This window comes from Elgaria multicarinata, chromosome 9, assembly GCF_023053635.1.
Source record: "Elgaria multicarinata webbii isolate HBS135686 ecotype San Diego chromosome 9, rElgMul1.1.pri, whole genome shotgun sequence".
Classification (NCBI taxonomy): Eukaryota; Metazoa; Chordata; class Lepidosauria; order Squamata; family Anguidae; genus Elgaria; species Elgaria multicarinata.
The window spans coordinates 57,650,174-57,668,035 of record NC_086179.1 but is presented as its reverse complement, the minus strand read 5'-3'; the positions used below and the strand labels follow the sequence as shown (position 1 = coordinate 57,668,035).

At 38.6% G+C, this 17,862-nt stretch overlaps 1 protein-coding gene across 1 annotated transcript in view; it reads right to left on the bottom strand.

Annotated features, from left to right (window-relative positions):
* Nucleotides 1-298: 298 nt before the first annotated feature.
* Nucleotides 299-17,862, bottom strand: part of TAFA2 (TAFA chemokine like family member 2) — a 164,929-nt gene continuing 147,365 nt past the window's right edge. The window contains exons 5-6 of the mRNA XM_063133957.1: nucleotides 14,542-14,773; nucleotides 299-2,634 (exon numbers count right to left, since the gene is read on the bottom strand). Of these exons, the coding sequence (XP_062990027.1) occupies nucleotides 14,762-14,773 (12 nt within the window). The 3' untranslated portion in view covers nucleotides 299-2,634; nucleotides 14,542-14,761. The remainder of the gene's footprint in view (nucleotides 2,635-14,541; nucleotides 14,774-17,862) is intronic.

The window sequence follows — 17,862 nt, the reverse complement described above, 5'->3', positions numbered from 1 at the left end:
ACAACACTGAAGGTCTTATTCTTCACTGATATATTTTCATCTCAGGTAGTGAAGGCCCCTGGACTCTGGCTCCTGAATGTATTCAGCAGGCAAGATGGCTCAAGTGGAGACAGAACTTTTATAGCGTTGGGTCACCCCTCAAATAGTTTGTCGTTCATATATTGAAAAAACTCTGGATACAACTCTTTTCTTAGATGCCAAAAGAACATCCACACAAATGTTACTACTGTTACAGTTATCAGTCATTAATCAAAATTATTACCTACATCTGCATAAATTATAATTAAGGAGAAAGAATATGGTACTGACTTGATTCAAGGAGGAACAAAAAGAATAGGGCAAAGAAGGGAACTAGAATTCCTAGGCTAGAGTCTGAATCTTGAATTATCCATTATCTACATTTTAAGAATTAAAAGAAGAAGAAGGTTCCAAGTGCATATGGATATACGGAGGTGAGTTCTTTTTGTACTACAAATTTATTACTGGTTATCAGTTATCACAACATTAACCTATTGCAGATACTCAGTTCAATATATTTGAAAATCCATTTATTTTCACCTATCGATATGCATGTCTTACACTTGTATATAATACAGTATTTTCAGTGTTGGTTTTAAGAGTAAACACAAAGAAATAAATGCTGAGAAGCATGTTGTAGAATTTTGACTGAACTGAGGCCAAACTCATAACTGCTACAAATTTACATGTTTTTACTTTGTACTATCCCAAGCAAAGGAATTGATCATAATTTTCAAATTATATGTTCCCCTATTACATATACCTTTTAAAACAAAATCCATATAATATTAATCCTTTTAAAATACCAAGATAGCTAACTGATGCTACAACCAATTTCTCCTAATTAAAATTTAATTAAAAAGAATACATGTCCTGCAAAATTTTGGATTACTCTGTAGCAGAATGATACACTATACATCTGAAATCAATTTTTAACAATCATTAGTTTTCCACCATCCAGTGCCATAACACAATGGAGGTAATGAAACAATTGTGGAACAATCTTGCATCATGTGACTGAGAGCATAGTCCCCTTGGTTATTCATCCATCATAGGACCCAATTTATTTCTAATTAGCTATGTCAGTGACTTGTAACAATGAGAAAGAATTCCCCCTTTTCACAATTATTGGCAACCATTTGAAACAACTTGAGGTTCTGGACACAATTGTTTCTATTAGTTTTTAAAGTCTTCATATCAACTCACAAAACAAGTGAGTAGAAATTTCTCTCTTTGCCTTCTCCAAGACCAATTTGCTTTGGCAGCATCAGTGTGGGATGCAAAAGAAATAGTCTGCTCTCCTTGTCTTCATATTTCCAGAAAGCATGGTGCATATTAAATGGAATATAAAATTATACATTCTGTATTAACTTAGAAAAAAGGTTTATAGCTGCTTAAGGCATTTAAACATTAAAGGTTTTTCATGAAACAACAGATCATCAAGATTAAAAAATAGATACTGAAAAGAAGATAGAAAAAGAATTTCCAGTTTAACAAAACAACCACAGAATGAATCTAAAGTACCTGTAGTGGTCAAGGAAAACATCAATGGATTCCAGATTTGAAGAAAACATTTTTTTCCTATCAAGAAACAGAGATGAGCAGATATCTACTTAAGCATCCAGAAATACTGTCCAAGCAAGAGATATTTTTAAAAAATAAAATAAAAGACCCATCTGAATGAACACTATTAAATCTCAGAACTGAAAAATTATCATGCATCCCTGTCTACCTTCATAAAGGGACTAGTTAGTGTCATTTATTATTAACCATATTTTTAGGATCTAGTGTTAATAAATCAAAAGTGTATACAAGAGACACCCATCTTCATTAAATTATACAAAACACATATTTTAATGGCATAAAATATTGGGGAGGGATAAAAATTCAGTTTTGACCACGCTTTATTTATCTGAAAGGAGTTGCAGTAGCCGGCTAGCCTTAGGGAAACATGTCTGACTAATGATACATTCGTATATGAATGACGTATTCAAATAACTACTACTTGTCAACAATAATGATTAACAATGGATATATATTTTCATTCCTATAAGAAAAGCAACTTCGACATGTTGAAATCTGTAGCCTTGAAGGTTCAGGATTAGAATACAAATTAAAAGTGTCTAAAACTGTGCTGTGTCAGAGGACAATTTCTAGAACAGTAATTTGATTAAAGCAGTGCACAGTCCCACCAGTAATTTGAATGGAGGACCAGAACAGTTTTGGAGGAAATGGATGTATAGTTCAAAGACTTCTTTCATAGAGGTGAAATGTCACAAGTCTCACGCCAAGGATCCAAAAAATTGCTGTTTCTTTGGTGTCCTTTAAGCATTACCTCTTCCCTTCCATAGCGATATATTCCTTCAATTTTTTGCTATATATTTTTTTACAAATGTACACAGTTCAGTCCATTGAAATCCTTATGACAGGCAGATTGAGTTTTGATCTCAAGTGGCTGTTGATTACAGTGCATGTTCTCATTGAAATAATTAGTAGATCCCAGCAGTTCCAAGCCTAACCTCAAGGAGCACAGCTAGGTATTAAAACTTCCTACTGGTTGTATTTAATGTTATCAGTCTTGAGTTTGATTTGATTTGTGTCTTGCTATCGAGTTACCTGTAAAAATATAAAACATAAAAAGGAGACAAGATCAAATTTATAAAGGTTGAGCATCAGGTTGATAACGGCACAAATCTATTTATTAAGCCCATGTGTAGGGATAACATTTAAAAACATGCATATAGCAATATGACTGCAATAAGTTCGGCGTATTACAAAACATTCCTATTCAGACCGCACTTAAGCTGGAATGGACATGAATTAAGAAAAACAGTTATCTGTACTGTTGGAGAGAAAGATGGCTATGTTCTACAAATAGATGGAGGCCTGACAATTGTGTTCTTTTTTGAGTTGCCACAAGATTTCCATTTGAGTACACCCTCTTGTGGTGACATCTAGCATTCCCTAGTCTTGTATATCACCCATCAAAAGTAGTATTCTGCCCACAGTGGAATGTCTCTCCCTAGAACTGTAAGACATGCTTGAGGCTTATTTTTAACAATCAGCACAGATTCTGTAAATATGAGTTGGCAGATCATCCTAAGCAAATGAAGAGCCCATTATACCCCCTCAAGAACATGTTCAGTGATGACAGTCCTAACAGTCCCTTATGCACAGAAAAGGAATGAATCAAAATGTTCAAAATTTATGGTCCCCCATTTCATATACCGTGGTTTCCTCAGTTTCCCTCCCCCCATCCCACCTGTCGTACCCCCACCGGGTCATAAATAACTCCTTTTGCTATATGAGAGGTCACTTCTGAAATTCTCCCAAAAGAGGGAAGACCTTGTCTGGTAGCTCAAGAGGGTCCATTCAAAAAGAAGGTGCTCATGGGAACTTCAAAACTTCTGAAAATACTTATCTGGGTATATATATATTTATATAATAGGTAGAAGTTGAATGAGTTAACACAATCTATCTTTGGAAACAATATTACTGCCTAGGACTTGGGCAATTTTGTAAATTTGTTCTTCAAAACTAACTACTTTCAAAATCTTTTAGATGTCTTCTTTGGAGCTCTAGTCGGAAAGCAAAACTCATTTGGGGGAGGCAGAACCAGCATCATTGGAGGGTAAAATATTTGTGTAAACAAAATATATTCATCCTCCTATGCCTTGTATATAAAATAACTCTCAAAACTTCACTAGAGCACTTTCATCCAAGCCAACATAAAAACAAAAGGACCACAGAGAAAGAGCACGCAAGACAGAATATTTCACTGTAATTGGATTTTTCCCTATGCCTGACTTGGATATAAAATATGAAGAGGAAAGAAAACAAAATCTCTGCCATATCAAAGAGAAACATCTTTAAGTACTATTTCTGCTGTGTCAGTGGATGCAATTAATAATCATGTTACTTTTTGGTATAAAACTTCATTAAACAATGCTCTCCTTTCACTTGAGGAATGACCCATTGGATTGGTCATGGTAATAGTATATCAGGGGAAATCTCTGATTTTGAAGGGTCGTGCTCCTTTATGATGAAACATTCCTTTGCCCCCAGCTAAACCATCTGCATACAGCTCTTTTATCAACTCTGGAGAGTGGGAACATTGAGAGAATACTAAAAGGGCTGCTTTAGGAATTTAGTACTTTCTTTAACATTCACAAAAATTGGATTTTGTATATATATAAAAAGGCAACAGACAGAACTATGGGTTAAATCCAATGTTACACTAGCAGAAAAACGGCAAGAACTGACATTGTTCTGCTAGCGGTTCTACAGTCTTTAGTAGAACAACCAGTACAAGCAACACCCAACCTAATGAGGTCTCAATGAGTTGTGCAACTGCTTGTGGAATGACTTGTGCAATGACCTGTGGACTAGCTTGTTTGCAACGCCTTGCCTTGTGCAAGTGGAATCAAAATATTGGAATTAAAATGAAAAGTTTGCACTAGCAGAATGACACCATTGAATGCAACCCTGTGGCTTGTGATTTATCCAATGGAGGTAAATAAAGAAAAGCACTGATCATATGAAGCTGCTTATGATCAATGACCACCTAGTCTAGTACTGCCTACTCTGACTGACAACAACTCTTCAATATGTGAGGAAGAGGCTTTTGCCAGACCTTCTATCTGAGAAGGCACAGATTAAACCCAACAGTTTCCTCATGTAAAGTATGAGCTATGTTATGTTACCTGGTGGCACGACATTGGGGAGGAACAGGCCATAGCAACAGGGTAGACTGTGACGCTTGGGAAAGTCATTGATTTTCTGCATGGCTTTTGAGTTTAACAACTTTTGCCATCTATTGTTTGCAAAATCAATACATAACAAGTATTGAATTGTTTTCAAGAACAATGAAAGCTGGATTTGAAAGACTTGCATTTGCAGGACCTAGGTTTTTGTCTCACTGAGGTTCTCCTTACTGCTCAAACCAACTCTTATTTCTGATTATTTTGACAACATATAACAAAGGAATTTTAAAAGAGAATTTAAACAGAATGAAGCAAATTCACCAACCTAGATGCCACCTTTATTTTGGGAATTACTTTTTTTTATCACACACACCCCATTTTCATTCCTGGCACACATCTGAAAAACTATGGTTAAATGTGGGGTTTAGATTTATTAATGTGTGTGTTTATTCATTCAGTTGCTTCCGACTCTTCGTGACTTCATGGACCAGCCCACGCCAGAGCTTTCGGTCGGCTGTCGCCACCCCCAGCTTCCCCAAGGTCAAGTCTGTCCCCTCCAGAATATCATCCATCCATCTTGCCCTTGGTCGGCCCCTCTTCCTTTTGCCTTCCACTTTCCCTAGCATCAGCATCTTCTCCAGAGTATCCTGTCTTCTCATTATGTGGCCAAAGTACTTCAGTTTTGCCTTTAATACCATTCCCTCAAGTGAGCAGTCTGGCTTTATTTCCTGGAGTATGAATACATTAATTGATTTTTCATCCTTAAAAAAAAAAAGGTTGAACAGGCGCAGATGAGGCTATTCACAGAAATTAAACAACACCTTTGTTTTGTTCAGTGTTATGATGCTTTATCATAGTTATGGTTAGCTGGCTGTACTTTACACTAAAATCAGATGCTTTCCCTTTCATTTGCTGAGAACTTTCTTCTCTTATGCACACTCTAGAGGAAAGGAATAGGGCTCCAGCCCAGAGGACTGGGCAAAGATTTTCTCTTCCTGGCTTCTAAACAACGTAAGGTTATTGAAAGGTAGGCAATCAAATTCTAGAGTTAGCATTATCCTTAGGCTACATTGCCTAAGTACACAAAACAGTCTTGTTTCGAAAAGACTCCTTGGCCTTACACAGTTAAGGATGTGTCCTACAATTCACACTTCATACTTGCACCCCAGCAGGCAGAATCATTCTGGCTTCCACCCACACAATGTGCCAACCAATTAATTGATATGAGGCTGCACAATGTACCAACACATGGAGCAAGAGCGTATATATAGTGGCATCTCTGTTTATGCAGAAGATGAATTCATGCTTCACTGGATGTCTTTTATTTTAGCTTGCTTATTGTTGTTATTACCATCATTGTCATCATTGTAGTTGTTTCATTGCAGCCTCTAATGGCTTCCTGTTGCCAGCACTCCTGCTGATCCACCTGTCTTTTCTTTTTCCTCTTCTTAATTTTAAGCTTGTAGGTCACACACTGCTACTCTGAGTAACCCTTGGAACAGTCCACATTTGCCACTACCCAGAAGCATAAATCCTAATATCAGGGCAGCACATGCCAACCATTAGTGTTAATGGCATCTATCCACTTCCACATTAAGGCAAGAATAGACTCTCTGAATGGAAGTCAATTTCATAAAAATGCAGTTAAATTTTAGCTAATATCCATCCATGTTATTTACAGGAAGGTTTTATTTTTGGATGATATGCAAGGTTTCCAACAGAGCAGCTGGAAGGTACAGTCCTTTGCCAGTTGATTTTTTAATAGGAAAAAACACACCCCAGAATTTGACAGTGGCATCGAGCTGATCTTTAAAAAATCCTAGGAGAACAGTAACATGCCAAATGTGCTCCAATCAATTCCAATCAACTTTTCAATTAATTATTAATACATCTGAAAATTAACTTTTGCTGTTGCGCAGCACTACAGATGGGAAAGGATATAACACCCTAAATATTTATTTGAATTAATTTGTTCATACTTGGCAAGAAATTGCTCCCTTTATGCTAATGTCTCTCCCCCTCCGTATAGGTTGTTATGTTATAAATAAAAAGAATCAGGCTCTTTTCATTTTCTGTGCGCTCAATGTGCAATTACGGTATAATTACTCTGCTGTTTCAAGACTTTTTAATTTAAATTGGTGAATGGCTGCTGTGAGCTGAGCGTAATTGCATGTGAACTCACTAGTTTTATATTAAAACAACACTGCATAATTAAATCTAAAATGATTTTACACCTCGGATAAAGTTGGATGAGTGCATGCTCAGCCTGGTTTGGATCATTTACCACAGGAGAAACTCAGAAAGTCCCCTAAAGGATAAATCTATCAATTAACCACTGCAGTACAGAACTGTGGCTCCTTCTGGAGCAGCCAAAACTGGAGCCCAAAGTATAAAAGATGGCAGTAGATCTTTGTGTCGGAATTGGGTTGCTGTCTGTTTCCTATAAGCACAGCATGGGTGGATAGGAGAAGGGAGTTTCTTTCTCCGAGGTACACATTTTCCTACAAAATTGCAACTCCTTGGTTGTTTTCCTCCCAGTGTGACTATGGGACAGGAAGTAACCACCCAAAAGGAAAAATGATGGTGAGGCAGAAAGACTTTAGGTGGGAGGGGTATTATTATTATTTATTTATTTATTTATTTATTTATTTATATAGCACCATCAATGTACATGGTGCTGTACAGAGTAAAACAGTAAATAGCAAGACCCTGCCGCATAGGCTTACATTCTAATAAAATCATAATAAAACAGTAAGGGGGAAGAGAATGCAAACAGGCACAGGGTAGGGTAAACAGGCACTGGGTAGGGTAAAACTAACAGTATAAAGTCAGAACAAAATCAAGTTTTAAAAGCTTTAGGAAAAAGAAAAGTTTTTAGCTGAGCTTTAAAAGCTGTGGTTGAACTTGTAGTTCTCAAATGTTCTGGAAGAGCGTTCCAGGCATGGAGGGTAAGATTCAGCCTAGCCATCCCTGCAATTTACCCACCCATTCCATTTTGGTCTTTATAGGGAGGGTGATACTGCTATCATGTCTAGTTGTATCTCATCTAAGCATCTCTCCTTGGAAACAAATCCATCTGCATCACTAGGTATTCCTGGCCACAGGATAATATTGCTGAGGTAATGAATGCTTTTTACTGCAGCAGCAGATGATAGGGTCTTTCTCCTAATGGTGCTTTATTCATTTCTACTGTTTAGAAACTGAATGGGATCAAGGAAGAAGCAGATAAGAACAAGTAAAGGAGGCAGCAGGACAGTCATATGAGGAGAGGCTTGTGAAGAACCAGGGAGTGTGAAGTGTTACTAAGTCTTAAATTGTACCGTTTTCCTGTTAGGTAGTGAATTATAGTGCGATGGGTAGATAAGGATTAGTTTGATATGTTTTATGGTTAGTATCTGGTGGAATATGTTTATGACCCGGCTGGCGCCAGGACCTGGCTTTGGTATGTGGGAAAGGAGTAGGAGTTAAGATTCCGGAGGCCGGAGCTGCCGAAGCCCTGAGGTCAGTTAGAGGCCTCACACCTGCATGCTATCTCCTAGATGAGCTAATTGGATCTGGTGTGTGAAAAGATCAAGAACCTCTCATCAGGGAGGAGGGGTCGGAACAGCCGGGAGGAATGGGGATAAAAGGGGTAATTGGATTAGGATTCGAAGTCTTTGGCCCGGGGCAACGAAGAACGTCAAGAGCAACCCAGCCGGGGTGCTTAAGGAAAGTTAGGGTATTGTTATGTTTTAGAGTCTGGTTTTCTGGGACAAAGCTGGCCACTGTTTGGCTATAGAGGGGGGGAGCCTAGTGGTGTGGCTGCATGCTTTTTAGATGGAATTGTGGTTGGTTATACCTGCTTTCTCTCTACCTCATCCACTTCCCCTTTCCCCTGTTTTCCCGTTAACCCCCTATTATTTCCCCTACTGCTGCTACAGGTCGAGGCCTTATTTGTTGTAACTTCTATGTATTAAATCTTGCTTTGGCCATTTTGGTGTGTCTGTGTGTCTTTATTCCAGAACTACCGGTCCCACGAACGGAGGGTGCTGGGGCGGGCTCGGGAGTGAGGAACCCCTAAGCAGACCCAGTGGGGAGCTCCGATTGACTTGGGCTTCCGTTACAAGGCTGAGTATGATGAATGGCATGGTGGAAAAGAGATGAGTTGGAAATTCAACGGCAGGGGTGGGCAACTTGTGACCTCCCAGATATTTTAGCCTACAGCTCCCATAGCCCATCACCATTGTCTGTGCTGGTTAGGGCTGATGGGAGTAGTAGGCCAAAACATCCTGAGGGTCACATTCTGCCCACCCTTACTCTAAGAGGACTGTAATGAGTTGGTTAGTGAGCAAAAATAAAGACTTCACAGAGTTCCTAAACACTGGTAGTAGACCTGTGTAATTTGGCCTAACTAGCAGCTTTGTAATTAAAAGTAGGCTGCCTCATACAGGAAAGTTGGTACCAGGCAAAGTCAATTTTGCAGGTGTGGATCTGTTTGATTATTGCCAGGTCTCTCTGGTCTTTCAGATAACAGTGTATTATCTCTGAATGGAATGTTGTTGCAGGCTTGTTCTAGTTCATGTATGTTGTGCTAAATCACAGTTTAGTGTTACAGGTGAACCAATTCATAGTACAATGTCTCGTACTTAAGATTATGCAGCACGTTGCGTTAGCATACCTTGGGCAAGACATTGCCCAATAACTCATGTTAGCACACATCTTGAGGTATTATGCAAGACCTTGTACATGAGATTGAGCAATTTCTTACGTTACCAGAGCTCATGCAAGGGATTGCACAATGCTTAGTACTAACAGAAGCACATCACTGGATTTCAGTTTTCTTTTCTCACATAAGGAACTTACACTAAGAGGGAGAATGCCTTTCTGTCTACAAAATGAATCCAACCCTTCGTATGAGTTTTCTAAGACACTTGCATGTATTTTAAGCATGTGCCTGCCCCATTCAAGTATAAAGTGGGGTTTGCGTTCTACTTGTTGCACAATAAAGTGGGTGTGGGAAAGAGGAGTGAAACCCTCACCCCTGCACCACCTAGTGCACTAGATTCCACTGCATTCCACTCTGATTGTGGAAGTGACCAGATTAAGGGGGGGAACCTTAAAACTAGGAAACCTATCAAGATGTGTTGAGGGGTAGTGTTTTTATCCCAGCCATCATGGTGAGGGCTTAGTGTTGCTGGGCACTGGTGAGGCCTGGGCTGCAGGGTGTCCACTAAAATCTTGGGCAAGCCAGGTTTCCAGGGAGGAGGCAGGCATGGTAATAGGGCAGCACCATGGAGAGCTCCAAGTGATGCTGGTGCTAGAAGCCAGACACACTTGCCTGTATATTGCTTAGAGATGTGGAGCATGTGACAACCTTTCTTTAGCTTTGCCCCCTGGACTCCATTCTGTCATCCAGCAGCACACAATGAGTTGGGCCAAATTTTGTGCTTATTATGCAAATCTGTGGTCAAAGTTTGCTCACAATTTGCGCAAATTACAGCAAAGACAAAAAGATGCATTAAAAGTCCCCTGAACTCATCGAAACTGTGTGGCTTGGCTCGCAAAAGCAAGCCGATCCATGTGCACCATGGAAGTCTGGCAAGTCCAAAAAGAGCTGGATTTCCCAGCAGTGGACATCCCCTAATATTGCTTCAACAAAAAGCAGATTAAGAAGTTTGGCTTCCTTTAGGCTGGTTAAGCCTGTCTCCACACTGACTAAGGCCTAAAGAGTCCTTGTCTGTTTTAGTCACTTTAGTCACTAGCCATGCCAGTGTCTTCATGGCTAGAGTCCATGTAAGTCATAGCTGTTATTGTCTAAGCATCATCAAAAGTTATTCTTATTTTGACATTGTTTATATAAAGATATGTATAAAATTTGATATTAATATTTCTCAAAAGAAAAATATAAACTGGGGCTGCCATGCTTAGATGATTAATTGCTGTGAACCACCCAGACAGCTTCAGCTATTGGGCAGTACAGAAATGTAATAAATAAATAAATACATAAATGAGTTAATTTAACAGATTAAAAACCATTTTGATCCACTACAACAGTGAAATCCAATTAAATGGCTCACAGACATAATTTTTTTAAAAAAATTAAAACATATTTTTACCAGACGTGTTGCAAGGGAACGGGGAATGCCTTGGCTTGGACTGTGCCTGTTGCAACGTATGTATGCATTATCTAAAAACAAAAAAAGAGGTCAGTTTCCTATGTGATTTCTGCAACCAGCCTGCATTATATTAGATAAGAACACCAGAACAACAAATGTTGACAATTTATAATTTCCACATTTTATGGAATGGAGAGATTGTCTAGAGACACATTTCTGAACAGATTGGAATGCATTCAATATAGGAATTTTGGAAAGTAAATTATGTTTTCCACAAATAATCAACAATATTTGTGTAAGCAAAGGATATTGCGTTAACACAGTTCATAGACATTCAGTCTGAGGTTGGAAATTCTTCTTGGCTTGCTTTTTGTTGTAACCAAGTTCAGTTTCAAGCTTCCCAAATTAACATTAGTGGAACATGTTATTTTGTGTAAATATCCTCATGGCTGTGGAAATAAGCTCCAAAACGTGATGGCAATATGAGTCAAAAGTTTAGAAGACTGAAAACAAACCCCAAATTAGTCCCAGAAGAGGAGCATTATAAACTCAGTGCAAAATGTGTTATGCCTATTTCTTGTCATCTGTAACATTTATGCAAATGATTGACAAGTTATATTAATTGTCATCAAAACATGCAAATGAACTGCAGTTCTGCGACTCAGAATTTATTTCCAATTGACCCTCAGTGCTGGGTACTATATTCTCATGGGGAAAATAATATCTTGTCCATTTTATACCTCTGTAAAATCATGTCACTTGCTTAACTTTCTGAAGTAAATGTAGATGTTGATTCCTAGCGCTATGTGTCCTGATAATTTTACCCTCAGTAGCTTTGCAAGTGGCCCAGTAGCAATACTGTCTAAGCAATTTATGTCCTCTGATGCTTATTAGTTTTTACAGTCTAGGGTAGAATCAGATGAGCAGTTGACATCCAATTCACTTGGATGAATGGGCAAGTGTTTTCCGACTGATGCTATTGTTTGTTGAAAATGGTAGTAGGGGACTGTAATGGAAGTTCCAAATTATCAGGCTACCTCATGGTAATTGCAATAATCTAAGCAAAAACATTTGAGTTCACACATTGCCCCTTCCAATTTTGTCTCTGGGAACTGGGGAGATGTATATAACCTCATGTTAAAGCATAGACTATATTTGAGTTTACTGTAGGTTTTTAATGTTTGTTTAGTTCATTTGCTAGTTCTCCTTCATAGTTTCTACTCCAAATAGTCATGTCCTTGCCCAAGTTTTTCCTTGCTCCTCAATTCCTGCCCTATTCCCTCTACCTGACTCAACTCAAGCTTCCTTGGAACTAGGAACAGAGTCAGGAACGGTAAATGGCCTTGCTGCTTGAGAATCATTCCTTTAGTGGAACACTGACAGTTCTCCATAGCTACTTCAGTGGCAAGATGTGTTCAAAAATGGCTGAGTAAATAGGGTGACCATTTGGAAAGGAGGACAGGGCTCCTGTATCTTTAAAGGTTGCATAGAAAGGGGGATTTCAGCAGGCCAGGATCTACACTACTGCTTTATAATGGTATTGAAGTGCACTGACAACTGTTGGGGGCCATTCACACATTCCATATACCATTTTCAAAGTGTTATATCCATCTTGGTGTAGATCTGGCCCAGGTGTCATTTGTATGCATGCAGCACCTGGTGAAATTCCCTCTTCATCACAACAGTTAAAGCTGCAGGAGCCCTGCCCTCTTTTGAATCTGGTCATGGTAGGCAGGTTGGATTAAAAATATAATAAATAAATATTGAATTTGCCATCTACTATAAATAGATACACTCGTAAAATTATTATGACTTCTGCTTCCTTGAGTGTCAGCTATTGTGGGCTGAAACTGCTCCTGGACTTTGATTATGCTCCATCCACATCTCCTGATTTTAATCTGATTGTGGAGTACTTGACTTGGCTCCTTAAACCTGGTTCTGCCTAAAGATCTGACAACATCCTTCCTCTAAATACAGGGGTAGGCAACACAGATTACAAATAGCATGTTCAATTGTTAGGGATTATGGGAGTTATAGTCCAAAACACTTGGAGGGTGCCAGGTTTCTTACCGCTACTATAAAGCAACTCACAAATGAGTTAACTAAAATACCGCATACTGACATTCTTTTTACAAACCTAAGGACCAAAATTCTGTCAGAAACCCAAAATAGTATGAAAATAGTTTGGGTCCATTAGAAAAATAAATAAAAATAAAGTAGCAGTACTGTAATACCTTTATTAAAATAACTTAAACATCACAAAGAAGTGAGTTTAAACTTTCCAGACCAGTGTGACACAATGGGAATGAAAACCCCTGATCAGTACTAAAAAAAACAAACTGTTATGAACTGCTGTTCAGAAATAAGAGTTTTCACTGCCTGGGGAGGGGTGGGGAGGCAAGGCCTGGGGCAGAGGTTCCATTCTAGGTTTTAGTTACAGAAGTCTAAAGGAGCCTCAAAATGTCTAAAGTTCTGATGCCTATCCTCAAAATGGATCCAGCACCTTAGATAGCTTCCTTAGATTTCTGGCTGGTTGTAACTAAAATCCGGAATGGAATCTCTCCGCCATGGAAAATGGAGCTATCAACTTCCCCTGGATTACATTGGGACAGATGAGGAATCCCCACAGGCCAGAACTTCCTCATGCCTTCCGTCTAACAAAGGCACATTCACCAAAGCCAGAATCAAGGCACATATTCTACTGGTGATTGACCTAAACTAGACCTGAACATATTGCGGGAGGCAATGCAAAATCTGGGGCTTGCTCTTAGTTATGCTTCACATGCTACAGCAGATTCATGTCTGCATACAATTGTAGCTGCAGCATTCATTTTAATACACATTTTTTTCTAAGTTTACACTGTGCAAGCAGAGGCCTTAGAGACCAGAATAAGCTGTGAGGATTAAATACACCATCCTTTCAATGTTATTAGAATTGCATAGATATTTAAACACATTATGCAATAGTTTTAGATTTTATTTGTACATTTAGGAGAGCACTCCTTTTTATAGGAACTATCCCCTAGATGCTTATAACAACCACACTAAACTGTACACATATCTGTACACATAAACTGTACATATGTTGTAGTGCACTGATGGCAACAAAGCTTTACCAGGATAAAACATAAAACACTTAAAAACACACAAAAATCATTAACCAGAGACAGAACACACACACACACAAACACACACACACACACACACAGAGCAGAATATGTATACAACAGGCCATGATGGCTCTACAATGCTATTTTTAAGTTATTATCTGCACAAATAGCATCACAATGCTTTTCCTTTATCAAAACAATGGTCACCCTTCTAACGATAATCTAAATTTTGTACTTGCATATTGCTATGTGAAACATGGTCTCCTCTTTAGGAGCACCCCAGTTATGAAATACTCTCCAAAATAAAGTGAGTCTAACACCATCCCTGGTAGTGTTTAGGTGGACAGTGAAAACATTCTTATTCTGCTTGGCTTTTAATAATTTCTAATACATGATTGAAGCTTTTAATTCTCTTCCTTTCTATTTTATGGTTTTATTTCAATTTTGTTATTTGATGGTGTTTTATTTGATTTTGTTCTCTTATGTAAACTGCTTTCAGAGCCTTTGTTAGGGTTGAAAAGCAGAATAAAAATGCTTTTATAAATAAATGAAACAAATGTAAGAAACAGTACATCAAACTCTGCTACAACTACATAAACCTGTATTTGTACACACCTGCTGCTCTTTGAGTAATAAACCAAGGCTGGAACACCTTTCAGGAGTTGTTTTGACTCTTTACTCCTCAACGTACCTTCTGGCCCTTCCTGAGAATCCGACCAAGACTAGGATTTACCACAACTATTGCCCCAAACGTGGAGCCAGAATATTGTGTGTGTGTGGAATAATCAAAAATTGTCATCAGGCACAGCAGAAATCTCCATGTTCTTGAAGGGTTTTACACGTTTGCCTAGGAAACAAATACATGTCAAGTACTAGGACAAGTTATATAAAACAAAACTGGGATTAGTGCTAGAACATTTGGCTTATAAGGACATGGTGTTTCTAATAGTGACATCCTGTGCGTATCTACCAAAAAGTAAGCAACATTTAATACAATGGGGCTTACTCCTGGGTAAGTGGGTACAGGATTGCAGCCTTTGGGTGCAATCTTATTCATGTCTGTGTGACTTTTTTCTCTCCAGACATGCATAGGATTGTGCCCTTAATGTCTTAAATAAATATAATGTTTTGTATAAAAATGCATGATAAAGAATGATATTGCCTATATAAATCTTGTAGCAGATGAACAGAATACATTAAACTGATGTGAAGTAAGTCAATCATTAAATCATTCTGACCAACAAAACGCTGAAAGGTTCTTTGCAAATAACGTTTATTTAAAATAGGGAGGAAAGGTGGAATGAAAATTACATTTTCTATATGGACAGAGAACTCAATTCAGCAAATGTTACTCATGGACAACTCCCAGCGAAAGCAATGGAATGGATTTCTTTCAGAAAAGTCCTATCCCACTTTGTATACATAGGGATCATGGTAGCATACAGTGAATTTAAAACAAAATCAATAACAGAAAACCAATATATGAATGAACAATAAAAAGTAGAGAAAGATGCAGCCAATAACACAGTCTCAGAATAAAGGTTCAACCATTAAAAACTTCAAATTGGACAGCTAAACACCTGTTTAAATACATGGGACTTATAGTGGAATCCTATAAATGTCTCCTTAGAAGGCTCACTGGGTTAATTGGCACTTAAGGGTAAGATTCCAGCTTTACGTTTTTGTAGAATGTGGCTTCAGTACTTACTTTATTTTCATGTATTATTTGCAAAACAGTCCATAAGCGAATAACAAATAAGAGTACAGATATCCTGGCTCAACTTTTACCCTTCCTACAGAAATCCATGTGCATGGTCTGTCCCATTCAGGTCAACTGAGGAATCCAATCACATTATTCTGCACATTTAGATTCACCTATAACAGATATATCTAGGCTGACTATATGAAAAGGAGGACAGGGCTCCTGTATCTTTAACAGTTGTATAGAAATGGGGATTTCAGCAGGTGCCATTCATATGCATGCAGCACCTGGTGAAATACCCTCTTCTTCACAACAGTTAACGCTGCAGGATCTATACTAGAGTGATCAGATTCAAAAGAGGGTAGGGCTCCTGCAGCTCATCCCTCTTCACCATTCTCTCTATCAAGTGAATAGCTTCCTACAGCTGCTTTTCATTTGAAAATAAAAACAAAAAACAAATGGAGAGTCATACATGTCTACTGTGTAATGTTTACTTTATACCTAGTACCACATTTCTGTTGTGTACATCTTACAAAAGTTTTCAACTGAGAATCTTAAACGTTAGCTTTCACCTAGAAAATTAATTCACTCGCACATGAAAGGTTAAAGTAAACTGCAGAATACAGGAACATAACACTAATGGGTCGAGTCATCTTATAATGGGGATTTCATAATCTAAATATTATGTGGCACTGGATTGTCTGAACCTTCCATCAAAAGTTACTTAACATGTATGCTGTCTGGTATCAAATGGCTTTTTCCAGGGTGGTGCGGTGTCATACTCGGATCCCTGTTCAGCTATGAAGTTTACTGGGTACCTTGGGCAAAGTCACCATCTCTAATCCTAACCTACATCATTGGCTGGTTATGAGAGTAATGGGGGAACAAGAGAAGAAGTATGTATGCTGCCTTAAGCTCTTTGGAAGAGGGGGTGGTGGGATTAAAACAGAACAACAAAAAGGGGGCATGTATGCAATCATGCGTACATCCTGCACTTTGCTTCCTAGCTTTGCTGCAGCATTTCCTACAGGTGAAGAGATAAACTGCTGTTTAAATTAACAGTGACATGTCTTTTCATCACTGGAACTAAAGAACAAAACCAGCAATCAAATCCCTAGTTGCACTTGTAATCTCTCCATGCTTACAAGTTTTCATATCCTTTTTCTTAGGAGAAAGCAGTTGAAGTCATTTGGAAGTAGTAGAATTATATGGAAATTGGATTTGAACAGGTCATGGTAATCCACTACGACATCCTAGGGTTGGGGTTTACATGTGGGCAGGCATTTACTTGTGTGCAGGTATCTTAAATTCTAGAAACAGCGAAAACACCCAGGTAATTAATGTTCTAATGACTGCAGTATGTTAAACAAACGTGTTTCAAAACCAGGTTTAGTGTAGAGCCACATTGGCAGTGTTTAGCAATTTGACTCAATCTCTGGCCTTCGCTAGACCTAAGGATTATCCCAGGCAAATGGAGGGGTCGTCCCTGCCTGCTCCCGGGATCCCTTGTGTGTCATTTGGATGCACAGGGGTGACCCCGGGACAATCCCAGGATATAGGCCTGGTCTAGCCATGGCCTCTGTTGTGACTCTTTATTCTGTTAAGAGGAGAAAATTGAGGCCATGGAGCCAAAACAACCACAAAAGAACCAGCCCCAGCTCCCAAAGAGAACCGGAGTAAGTGCCAGATTCTCCATAACAAAAATCCCAAACTACAGAACATAACTGCTTAGTACACTCTTCACAGGTGGGCAACATGTGGCCATCCAGATGTTTTGACCTATAACTCCTTTCAGTCCTCACCACAGGTTATGTTGGCTAGGGCAAGTGGGGAATGGTTGGCCAAAACGTCTAGAGGGGCATATGTTACCCGCCACTGTGTCTAGTTGTTACACAAAGTATCTATGAAGTATGAAGGTCAGTTGCAATATATCTAATAGAGAAACAGAAAAGAGGGAAACCTCCAAAAAAAAAATTTTTTTTTTAAAGTAAATATTCATTTAAACCACTTTGGGTAAGCTTTTTAGTTGGGAGCCTGACTTCAACACTAATGATTCCCACTAATGAGTCATGCCCACTTACTTGATGAATCACCACATTCCTTCTTTAATAGCTCTCCCTACTTTCAATATAAAGTAGTGTCTGCTTAAATGGATTTCACCAATGGATTCCAATGCTTCAGCTGGGATAATGTAATTTTTTAAAAAACAAAAAACAGAAAAACCTATAGGCAAA